This window comes from Spermophilus citellus, assembly GCF_964194105.1.
Source record: "Spermophilus citellus genome assembly, chromosome: 2".
Lineage (NCBI taxonomy): Eukaryota > Metazoa > Chordata > Mammalia > Rodentia > Sciuridae > Spermophilus > Spermophilus citellus.
This window is the reverse complement of record NC_138183.1, coordinates 80,280,617-80,293,927: the sequence shown is the minus strand read 5'-3', so window position 1 is coordinate 80,293,927 and position 13,311 is coordinate 80,280,617. Positions and strand designations below refer to the sequence as shown.

The 13,311-nt window shown below is 31.9% G+C and overlaps 1 protein-coding gene across 1 annotated transcript in view; it reads left to right on the top strand.

Annotated features, from left to right (window-relative positions):
- Positions 1-13,311, top strand: part of LOC308641539 (intermembrane lipid transfer protein VPS13A-like) — a gene marked incomplete at its 5' end in the record, with an annotated part of 185,606 nt that overhangs the window by 156,918 nt on the left and 15,377 nt on the right. The window contains 3 exon segments of the mRNA XM_081280214.1: positions 5,245-5,330; positions 7,076-7,199; positions 8,411-8,485. Of these exon segments, the coding sequence (XP_081136340.1) occupies positions 5,245-5,330; positions 7,076-7,199; positions 8,411-8,485 (285 nt within the window).

The following is a 13,311-nucleotide window of genomic DNA, read 5'->3' as shown; positions in this document are numbered from 1 at the left end:
TATATTTAATTATGAAGCTTGAATGAATACCCCCTTTTATTTGCCATGGCACTGAAATCTCAAATTTGAACTGAAATATTAAGACATCTTTTATCCCTAAACTTTGAGCACATTACTCTTCAGAAATTATTGGGTTTTTTTCATTGAAATAGATTATTTTGAATAACTTGGTCAATTCTTAAATAATTGAAAATGAGAGCACTTGCCATTTTTCAAGTAATTCCTTGGATTTTGTTGTTTATACAAATGGTTCACATTTTTAGTAGAATCTTTCATAAACCTTTCCTCTTTCGCCATCTCTTGAATATTAAAATTAAATAATCTATAAAAGTTTTTCTTTATTATCTAATAGATTTTATCACTTGATAGCATTCATTGTTAATTCATCTTTCATCTAGATGAATTTCATTTTCCTATAATCTCCCATGGTGTTGTCTTAAATTTTTTTAAAAAACTATGAGACCCTTACAAATATTTCAGATATTGATCATATTTTATAGTTTTTGCTAAACTATGTATTCTTATTTTCACTTAGTTTTTAAGAATATATTTTCAATGAATGATTAATACTTTATATTGCTTGGGATTTAAACTTTTCTATGTTTATATTTTTCTTTGATTTTTCAGAATTTTGCTATTTTATAACATTTTGATGATTTGAAAGTATTAGAAATGTTGTGTGTGATACTATCTTTTTTAACTTATGTTCTTTTTCTAATGTATTGGGATTTATCTGACAGAAAATGTGGATATTAGTAAAGTAACTCTGACACTAGTATCATCAAGCTCCTAATCTCTTTGTGTATCTAAATGTGTGATTAATTTGATTGGATTTATTTACATTTAAAGTGTCACTTCATTTATATAAAGTGCCATATATACTTTTCAAAATGCCAGGGAGATTCTTTTACCAATAATCATTTTAATTCTTACCTCTACATTTTGACAAATATATGTAATGAATGCAGCTTCTGTTGTATTATTTTGTTTCTTTCTTTTTGAAAGTTTCCCAGTTTATGATAGGTAAATCACACATTCTTTTAATGCATAAGGCAAAAAATATTTTTCTTTGAACACGAAAGCATATAAAGAAGACTGACATGTCTAATGTACTGGCTATTGTTAATCCCTTCATATTTCAGCCAAATCTTGATATTTATGCAAAGGCCTTATAGTGATTTCTAACCCTGATTTTGCTAATTCTTCATTTGTTTTTAAATGGTATCACAAATTATTTTAATAGAAACATTTCATACCTAGCATCTGTTTGGGATAGAGGAATATAGGATATTAACACTAAACTTATTGGATACTGTTGATCTAGTTTAAAAATTCAACAACTACCATCTTCTAGGATTATCAAAGACATTCTTGAGGTGCCTTGAGGGAAGTGTGTCTGACACCTTAAGAGGAAACATCATGGTATAGTGAAAAGCACTGGAATTAGAAGTGAAGAAGCCGATGTTCTGAGCTCAGTTTTGCAACTGACCCAAGTCACTTAATTGTAGGATTATATATTTATTATTAATAATCACATGAGATCATTGTGAAGATTTACATGGATTGATTAAACACCGGATTCTCATTTTATTGATGTAAAGGAAAAGATTGTTTTGGATGAACAATACCACTCCTTTAAAGTCTAAAATTCTCAGGGTGGGAGGGTTCAAAAATATATAATGATGTTTTGAAAAGTATAGATCTTTCATATATAATGTGTTTATAAAGTCAAATAATTAGGCAGAAAATTTGTGACCAAAAGTGTGACATTTGTATACTCCTTACCATGTGACAGAAGATGGATTTGGCTGATAAGCTATCACAATCTCTCCCATGCGTCTATGGATTTAGTTTCAGATTCTTGGATTCTGCTTATAATGCCATTATTGCTGTATTTTCACACAAGTAATAGAGACTTCAGCAACATTTTGCTGTGCAATGAGTTATATTTGATGTTTATTCAAATATATCAACTCTAATAACAAAAGGTCCAGTTTATTATGTTTCAGAGCACATTACTATGATCATAACATCTGTTAATTTTTTAAGTGTTGTATTTAAGATTTTGGATGAACTCCAGAAAGCATTGCATGAATTATTTTTTTAGTTTTTTTTTAAAAATGCCAGATGCTATTGTAACTATTGAAATTGGTTTAACTGCTGGTAGACACAACTTAGATTTGATTTGAAAATGAAAAGTGATGAAAGGTAGGGTCAACTGCAGTGCCCAAACTTAACATAATATTGAAATAGAAGCTAGGTGCTTGAAGTGAAACAATGGCTTTTGGGTTATTTGAAGATTATAATCTTTTAAGGGGATAGAGAGTCTTCTGTCAGGAGTGGTGTCTTTGAGGAAAGCAACGTTTATAGTCTTGATTTTAAAATGTGACCATGTAGAACAAAAGAGAACAAATATTTTGTAGTTTAATTTCAATACAAACAATCATAATAAAAGGATTATATATTTATTATTAATAAAAACTTCACTTCTCTCCTCACCATTGCCTTTAACAAGTCCAGAGATAAATACTGTTAACAGATCAGTGTGTACTCTTTCAGAAATGTCTAATGTTTATGCATTTCCCTACCGATTTCCTCTATACAATCAGTTCAGTAATATGATTTCTTTTCACTTAATATATCTTCTTTTTCTGTATCTGTACACAGAAATCTGTCTTTTTATTATGACTTTATTCTGACATTTCCCATTGTATGGCTTCCCCATAATTTATTTATTCAGTCCCTCATTAATGAACATTTAGATTTTTTGCTTGTAACACAACATTGCTATAAAGATCTTATATGTATATTTTGGCACTTGTTGGTTAAGATAAATCCTATCAGTGGAATTGCTGACTTGTAATTGATTTGTATTTTCTTGTTTTTGAGTTAAGACTCCTTATTGGTCAGTTTGTTGTGTTTTTTTGTTTGTTTGTTTTTTGTTTTTTTCCTGAGCTACCTATTCATATCCTTTAGATAGTTTACTCTTGGTTTACCATTTTTCTCTCATAGGTTTATTTAAATCAGTAGACTTCTCTAGATTATGAAACACCTCTCTGTATTAACAAACATTTTCCCAAATTTTCCTGTTCTTTTATTTCTTTGCTTATTTGCTTATTGTTTTGCCATTCAGTAGTGTTTATATGTTCTCACAATTTTTTTATTAAATTTCATGATCTTAGTTTTATTTGGGCTTTTCCTGCTGGGAGATTATTAAAATGTTACTTTCATTGTATTTTTACAGACCTCTGTATACTTGCCTGATTGGCCCATGCAGGATTTAGTATATAGAAAAATAGATCCAGTTTTAGCCAGCAAGTTGTCTAAAACTATTTATTAGATAATGCATGCTCTTACCCACTAATTTGAAAGGTGGTTGCTGTCACAAATTACTATGTTCAGATAAAAAGATTTTTATAAATCCTATATGCATATTGGTCAGTTTCTGTAATTTGTATTTTTTTTCATTGGTTATGTCAGTATAAACTTTCACCAGCACCAAGCTGTTTCATTACTGCAGCTGTACAAGTTATATTAATGATGTTAGGGTATTGTTCTCACTCTCCTTTTTTATAATTTAATTGATGTTATATTTTTCTTTCTACATAAATTTTATTATGATTTTGTCCAGTCACTTATCTTCCCTCCTCTACCTCCACCCCATCCTCCAAAAATTACCATCTTGGGACCACTTTGAAAGAGAATATATGTGTTATCTATAAATGTGAAAGGGGGTAAATAATATCTTTATTATAATGAATTTTTATATTTATGAATAAGGCATGGATTTTCATTTTAAAAAATTCATATACCCCCCCTTAGGAAAGTATTATACCTTCTATCACATAACTTCTGCACATTGTTTGTAAAAACACACATATAAATATCTTTTTTATCTTACAAGAATAATTTTTTCCTTCTATTTCCAAATTGATTACTGGGTTTTATGTATTTGGCTTCCTAGATATATTGTCATCTGCAAATAAGTTCTTCCCTGCCTCTCTAATTGAGGCTTCTTTCTCTTAATTTATATCTTCTTGAAATATGACCCATTTCACCTGATTTTTCACATTTATTTGCATAATTTATAAGTTAATAATACTTATTAATTTCTTCTAAATCTGTGCCTCTGTCCCTTTCAATTTCTGATATATTTGTGTTTAATTGCCTTACCTATTTGTAGATATTTTTTCTCAATTTTTTGTGATCTTCTAAGTTAGAAACTTATTCCACTTGGTCCTCTTGCTCTAAAAGACTGGTTCCTAAGACATTACATAAAAAACCATGCCTCATCATGCTGTTTCAGTTTTTTATTTCTGTCTCCATTAAAAATGAAACCATTCTATCCACCTTTTATATCAAGACAATTATGAAATCACAGCTTCTAAGCTAAATATTTGTAGTTTTTTTAAAGATACAACTTCAAGAAACACAATTTTTTAAAAGTCTTGTATCTTCTTTTTTAATTTCTTGAAGACTTTTAACATTTTGCCTAAATTCTTAACATGCCTTTTTTGAGGGATCATGATCACAATTACATTGCTTACCTTTTGAAACAGTCTAGCCTGCTATATGTTTTAAATAGAGGAAGTAATTATTATCAGAGCCAATTACATTGAAAACAAATTTAAAAATTATTTTTATGGTTATGTTCATATTTTCTGAAGTAAATAATGGTTAACAGACAATATTGTACATAGACAATCTTTCAGTAGTCTTAAAAATAAATTTAAAGATTGTTACATAGTCCAAATAGGCCTCAGGGCTCCTATTTGTCTAGAAACTCTGCTCCTCATTTTTAATGAGTTCTGAGATTGGCAAAGAAAAGTATCTTTATAGAGCAGGTGAAATTTCCAGGGAAGAGACAAAGTGGGGGATAATAGTTATTTATGTCATGCATGCATTTATGAGTTTTATATATGTTCTATACAAATGTAATCTAATATTAATATATTTTCTGAGATAAAATGACAACAGTTTAATACCTCATTAGATTGAATTTAAACGTAACAATATTTTTTAAAATCTACAATTTAAAGATTGGCATTGCTGCATTCAAGAAATCTTAAAGCAGTGTAGCAAATACTTTTAAAAAGGAAACAGCAATAATTTTTTGAATGTTTGAATTTTCTGATATGTGTATTTTTTGTATATTAATGATTTTCCCCCATTGATAAATGATTTTTAGAGGATCATAACATATTATGGAATATTATCAATTTTCTCACTCTCACTTTTTTTTAGGTAATGGAAAATGGAAGATTTGCAAAATACAAATATTTTACCCATGTCATGATCAATAAAACAGATATGTTTATGATAACTAGAAGGTAACTTGCTTTCTTTCTCCATTGTAATTAGATAATGGGTTAACTAACAGTCACTTGTTATACATCTTTTATTCCATGTAGTCCTGCTAACTCTTGTCTTCTTTCTCTAAAAGATTGGTTCCTAAGACATTACATAAATTCCTGTTTAGATTTGTGCATATATACAGGTAAATAGCCACACATAACTTTAAATTAGATTCTAGAGGATTTGCTTCAGTCAGTTTATTGTATGCAGAAATTTTATAAAGCTATCCTCTCAGAGATCAACTTCCCTCCCTCTGAAGAAGTACACAATTTCAGGTTACCATAAAAGTCAATAGTACTGTGATTGTATCTATTCATTATAATATAGAGACCCAGTCACACAATTTTATACACAAATGGAAGTAGATAGCATTATATGTGGATACTCCTGGCAACAGTGACATCTTCAGATAGAACTATAGACAGTGGAAGGGTTCTTTGAAAAATACTCAGTGATACAACCTGTAGACACAGCTGGCCATGTACTCAAAACACTACTAAGTTTGTGCCAACAGCCACTATAATCCAGGAATGGTGAAAGAGAGGATGAGAGGCAGAAGACTGAGGTGAGAGACATAAAGCCAGATTAGCTTTCTCCTTCTGCATTTCCACCAGAAGCTGGCTATTTCTTTAACTTGGTTCCTTAAATTGAAAATATACTTATTTAAAAGAAAACTCTGGTTACACCTAAAATTGATATTTCAACCAGAAAGAGAAATTGCAGAAGAAAGATTTTTGAAGAAAGGATTAAATAGAATTATTTTAAACAATGCATTTTCATTTCTTAATTTCTTCTCCCAAAATAGGAAAACAAAAATTGATTAAAATGAAAATCATGTGGTGGCACGTGCCTGTAATCCCAACATCTGGGGAGGCTGAGGCAGGAAGATCATAAATTCAAAGCCAGCCTCAGCAACTTAGCAAATCCCTAAGCTACTTAGTAAGACCCTATCTCAAAATAAAAAGGACTGGGGATGTGGCTCAGTTAAGTGCCCCTGGGTTCAATCCCTGTTACAAAAAAATGAAACCCAAGATGATGGCTATTTGAAATTTCCTTCTAAAATTGATAATAGGGCTTGATTTTGCCTGTGAAAAACCCAGTGCCTCTCAGCATGTCAATTTTGTTTAACGTAGTTAGAAAAGTCTCTTTCTGATATATGCTGGGAAATGTATTACAGGAGTCTTAGTAATACAATAAAATATTTATTCTAAAATGCTAATTATATGAAAGTTCTCCAAACTATTGGCTGGTAATTGGTTCTATAAATGGTTTCTAACATTTTTTATTTCCCATGTATTTGTCTTTATAAATACATTAGTTTTTCTTGTTATACTTTAAATTTCCTACTAAGCATCACTTTAGTTGCATCCCAAAAAAATTTGTATTATATTTTCATTCTGTTCAAAATATTTTCTAATTTCCTTTGAAATTCCACGGGTTATTTTAGAAATATCTTAATTTATGGGCATTTGGAAATATTCTTGAGCTCTTCCTGATATTTTTCTAATTTAGTTCCATTATGATCTGAAAATATACTTTTATGGTTTTTGTTCTTTTAAATTCATTTAAAAAAATTTTATGACCTAGAATATAGTTTATCTGGAGAAATGGTTTATGTGCACTTGAAGAGAATGTGTATCCTGTTACTAGATATAAGTGCCTCTGTTTTTAAAGTGGATTCTTTGCTTTCTTCCCTTTGCCCCCTTTTCTCCTCCCTCAGTGGTGTATTGTTTGTAACAAAGGGAGCATTTGGACAACTTACATGTGAGTGGCAGTATAGTTTTGATGAATTTACCAAAGAGCCTTTCATTGTTCATGGGAGAAGATTGCGTATTGAAGCAAAGGTATATTGAATACATTTTTTTCAAAAAACTTGGAGCTGAAAATATACATTGTAACAGTTACCTTTACTTTTGTAATGTTTCTTCCTCTTTTATAAGTGTTCTTCTGGTCTTGGTGTGGTTTTCCTAAAACTGATAATTGGGCTTTAATTGAAGGGGATACGGGGAGGCCAAGGGAAAAAGTTCTATTTTCTGTGCTATTATATTGACGACAGCATTCCTAGTTACTTATTTCATAAGCAGGAATAGAACCCCAACTAAATATGAAATAATGGATGGTGGCTATTAGCCTCTGCTCTAAACCATGGCTTTCCTGGTTTTGTTTCTTGTCTTTTTCCCTTTCCAAAGATAACAGTTCCCCTTATTTCCTTTTTTCCTCTTATTTTCCTTTTTTTCCTTTCCAAAGATAACAATTCCCTATATTTCCTATTTTCTTCCTTTTTCACCTTTTTGAGACCTGTGTCAGCAAATTGCTATTCTGTTTTAGATAGAAGAAACTGATTTCTTCTGGGTTCTATATTTGTGTGGATTTTTTAATTACTTAAAAGTATTGCTAAACTAGTAAAACCTGCCATCTTCTTTTATAACAATACCCATCCTGGTCCTTAGTAGTACCACTTTTCTTTCTTATTTATCCCTCAAATGGTTAATATCTGCTATTAAACAGTTTCCCCCAACAAACAGCAAATAATACCAAAAGAGTTGTGAACAGTAGAGAATTATAATCTAGGATCCAACCTTATTTCTTTGATTCTAAACTGCATTCCTATTTCATGACTGGTTTAAAATGTCACAGGTACACACATACATACACACATGCACATACCTATATAACTTGTGTGTACATGTATGTGTGCATATATATGTGTGTATTATTTTTGAACTGGACTCAATCAAGGTTGCACAGCCTTATATCAAGAAATGAGGAATTATTTGAAAAGAAAAAATAATAGACATCCTTCTCATCCTTTTATGTCCTTAGCAATTGAAATCTCACCATAAGCCTTTTAACTTGGGTTTAGTAATATGTGAGAATGTAGCCTTTTTTCTGTTTGCTTTGATTCTTCTTTGTTACCCATTCTTGGCTTTTTAAAGGTGCATATTTGTGTAAAATGGATACTTTAAAAATAGGCTAATAAATCTGTCTGACATTTCTTTCTTGTATTTTTACAACTGGATTTTCTTTTTAATAAAGTTACATATTCTGCTTATAGGAACGGGTGAAGTCTGTATTCCATGCCAAAGAGTTTGGAAAAATAATTAACTTCAAGACCCCAGAGGATGCAAGGGTAAGTATAATGAATCTTTTACTTAAACTAGCTAGGTGCTTTTCACATTAAAACCATGTAAGTTTAAAAAAACAGGATAAATTTTGTTTGGGATTTTTGTTTTTGTATTTTGACAGTTTTTAGAATGTAATTAGTATTTCCCCAAAACATTTTCCACTCAATTTAACACTCCTGTTTGCTTCTCAAATCAAAATGGTCTTTTAAATCCTAACTATACTATATTTTAAAATGTCAAAAGCAGAAGAAATTATTTCATTCTAGTGTTAAATCTCAGTTCCAGCAGAGAAAGTAGAGCCCCATATACAACAGTAGAAAAATCAACCATATGTGATTTAACCACAAAACAAAAACAAAGAAAGCCACTACTATAACATGGCACAGGGCAAAGAGAGCCAAATCTATAGTCAGAAAATTTGAGTTTGAATACTGTTTTTGTTCCTTCTTGATGGTAGAACCTTGAAGGAAGTCAGTCAAGCTTAGTTTCCTAGAGATGGGAATGTTGTGAACTGACAAGCACTATATATACTTCAGGGATTATGGCACTTATAACAATGTGCACTGTCAAGAAAATGAAGACGATGAGCCAATTATGTGAACCTCATTGATTGTAGTTAGATACTATTGTTGACACCGAATTATACCTAATGTGTTAGGAAATTTACAGTAAGAGCACCTGACTCCTTTATTAATCACTGGGCCTCCTGCCTGGATTCAGTACATATACCTGGCCTCCTGGCTGGGCATGACTATTGCTGGTAAATGGCACATCTGATCCCAAGTGAGGGATATCCCAAACCCCACCCCAGTAAGCACAAACCAGGTAGCATGTGCTATTCAATTTTACTAGATATTGTATATAAGACAACATTGGCACATGAACAGTAGAAAATGGGAATTACAAAGAAATATGAGTAAAGCAGCTGGACCCTTAATATATGTGTCACTTGGAACAAGGAGACAAAATGGAGCATGATAACAGCATGACTTTTAGGCTACTATCTTTCATGTTGCTGAAAAATATCACCACTTATTTCAATTTTTCTGTGATAAATTCTTATAATCTCTGTTCTCATGTGACTCTATCCCATAGAATTTAATTCTGCTCTTCCAGAAACATTCATAGAAAGCTACTGAACTCAGTTCTCAGTTCTCCAGGTATGTTAGGGCTGTTCCCACTAGGTGGTTCTTAATGTAAAGAGGCACAACCATCTCTGCCAAATGGTTTTTTTTGTTTGTTTGTTTGTTTTCTTCTCTGAGGAAGTTCTGTTTGCTTTTTAATTTATATCTTAACTGATACATAAAAACAAAAATTGTAAATATTATTGAGTTACCATGGTAACTTTCCATATATGTACATTGTACAATGTTTACATCAGGTTAAACATATTTCTGTCCTCAAACATTTATCATTTTTTATGTTCACAATCCTTCTTTCCAGACTTTTAGAATCTACAGTACATTATTGCCATTTGTGGTCACCCAACTGAGCAGTAAAATACCAGGCTTCATTCCTAACTGTAAATTAGTACCCACGGATCAACATTTCCCCATCCCTCCCCACCTCTACTATTCACCATTCTATTCTTAATTTCTATTAGATCAACATTTTTTAGGTTCCCCATATGAATGAAATCATACAGTACTTAACTTTTTGTGTCTGTCTTATTACACTTCAGTACTCTATACAGTTTCGCACATGTTGCTGCAAATAACAGGATTTCATTTTCTTTAATAGCTGGAGAGTATTCCAACTACAAATGTACATTTTCATTGTTCCTTTAAGATCCTGATTTCAATTCCTTTGGATATAAACCCAAAAGTGGTATTGCTGGATCATATGGTAGACCTATATTTAATTTATTGAGGAAACTTTGTGCTGTTTTACATAATGACTGTACCAAATTACATTCCCACCAATAGTGTACAATTTCCCTTTTCTCTATATCTTTACCAGCATTTGTCACGTTCAGTCTTTTTGATAATAACAATATTGAGAATTAAGTGATATTTCATTATTGTTTTTACTAGTGTTTCCCTGTTGATTAGTGATATTGAAACTTTTTTCATTAGTTTTTTGGCTATTTGTGTCTTCTTTTTATGTAAATTTTTAAAATTTTATATGATAGCAAAATGCATTACAATTCTTATTACATATATAGAGCACAATTTTTCATATCTCTGGTTGTATACATAGTATACAATTCGTGTCTTCATACATGGACATTGGATAGCAATGATCATCACATTCCACCATCATTAATAACCCCATGCCCCCACCCTTCCCCACAACCCCTCTGCCCTATCTAGAGTTCGTCTGTTCCTCCCATGCTCCCATTCCTTATCCCACTATGAATTAACCTCCTTATATCAAATAAAGCATTCAGCATTTGGTTCTTTGGGATTGGCTAACTTCAATTAGCATTATCTTCTCTAACTTCATCCATTTACCCGCAAATGCCATGATTTTATTCTCTTTTATTGCTGAGTAATATTCCATTGTGTATATATGCCACTTTTTTAATCCATTCATCTATTGCAGGGCATCTAGGTTGGTTCCACAGTTTACCTATTGTGAATTGTGCAGCTATGAACATTGATGTGGCTGTGTCCCTGTAAAATGTTGTTTTTAAGTCCTTTGAGTATAGACCAAGGAGAGGGAGAGCTGGATCAAATGGTGGTTCCATTCCCAATTTTCTAAGAAATTTCCATACTGCTTTCCATATTGGCTGCACCAATTTGCAGTCCCACCAGTATTATATGAGTGTACCTTTTCCCCCATATCCTTGCCAACACTTATTATTGTTTGTCTTCATAATAGCTGCCATTCTGATTGGAGTGAGATGAAATCTTAGAGTATTTTGATTTGCATTTCTCTAATTGCTAGTGATGATGAACATTTTTCATGTATTTGTTGATTGATTGTACATCATCTTCTGAGTGTCTCTTCAGTTCCTTGGCCCATTTATTGATTGGGTTATTTGGGTTTTTTTTTTTTTTTGGTGTTTAGCTTTTTGAGTTCTTTATGTACCCTAGTGATTAGTGCTCTATCTGATGTGTGAGGGGTGAAGATTTGCTCCCAAGATGTAGGCTCTCTATTCACCTCACAGATTGTTTCTTTTGCTGAAAAGAAGCTTTCTAGTTTGAGTCCATCCCATTTATTGATTCTTGATTTTAATTTTTGTGCCACAAGAGTCTTATTAAGGAAGTTGGTGCCTAATCCCACATGATGGAGATTAGGACCTACTTTTTCCTACTATTAGATGTAGGGTCTCTGGTTGTATTTCTAAGTCCTTGATCCATTTTGAGTTGAGATTTGAGTGAGAGTAGGGGTTTAATCTCATTTTGTTGCATATGGATTTCCAGTTTTCCCAGCACCATTTGTTGAAGAGGCTGTCTTTTCTCCATTGCATGTTCTTGGCACCTTTGTCTAATATAAGATAATTGTAGTTTTGTGGGTCAGTCTCTGTGTCCTCTATTCTGTACCATTGGTCCTCTAGTCTGTTTTGGTGCCAATACCATGCTGTTTTTGTTACTATTGCTCTGTAGTATATTTTAAGGATAGAGTGATGCCACCTGCTTCACTCTTCCTGCTAAGGACTGCTTTAGCTATTCTGGGTCTCTTATTTTTCCAGATGAATTTCATAATTGCTTTTTCTTTTTCTATGAGGAATGTCATTGGAATTTTGATCAGAATTACATTAAATCTGTATAGTGCTTTTGGAAGTATGGTCATTTTGATAATATTAATTCTGCCTATCCAAGAGCAAAGTAGATCTTTCCATTTTCTAAGGTGTACTTTGATTTCTTTCTTTAGGGTTCTGCAATTTTCATTGAATAGATCTTTCACCTCTGATGATTCCCAAGTTTTGTTTTTGTTTTTGTTTTTGTTTTTTTTGAGGCTATTGAGAATGGGGTAATTTTCCTCATTTCCCTTTCTGAGGATTTGTCACTGATATACAGAAATGCCTTTGATTTACGGGTGTTAATTTTATATCCTGCTAGTTTGCTGAATTTATTTACTAGTTCTAGGAGTTTTCTGGTAGAACTTTTAGGGTCTTCCAGGTATAGAATCATATCATCAGCAAATAGTTACAATTTGAGTTATTCTTTTCCTATGTATAGCCCTTTAATTTCTTTCGTCTGTCTAATTGCTCTGGCCAGTGTTTCAAGAACTTAAATAGAAGTGGTGAAAGAGGGCATCCCTGTCTTGTTCCAGTTTTTAGAGGGAATGCCTTCAATTTATCTCCATTTAGAATGATGTTGGCCTGGGACTTAGCATAGATAGCCTTTATGATGTTGAGATATGTTCCTGTTATCCCAAATTTTTCTATTGTTTTGAACATAAAGGGGTGCTTCTTTAAGTCTATTGATGTGATGAATTATACTTATTGATTTACATATGTTGAACCAACCTTGCATCTCTGGGATGAATCCCACTTGATCATATCTTTTTGATATGTTTTTGTATTCAATTTGCCAGACCTTTATTGAGAATTTTTGCATCTATGTTCATTAGAGATATTGGTCTGAAGTTTTCTTTTTTTTTTTTTTTTATGTGTCTTTGCCTGGTTTTGGAATCAGAGTGATACTGGCCTCAAAGAATGAGTTTGGAAGTGCTCCCTCTTTTTCAATTTCCTGAAATAAATTGGAGAGTATTGGTATTAGTTCTTCTTTAAAGGTCTTGTAGAACTCGGCTGTGTATCCATCCAGTCCTGGGCTTTTCTTGGATGGTAGACTTTTTGATGGCATCTGCTATTTCGTCACTTGAAATTGATCTGTTTAAATTATGTATATCATTCTGATTCAATTTGGGCAAATTATATGAC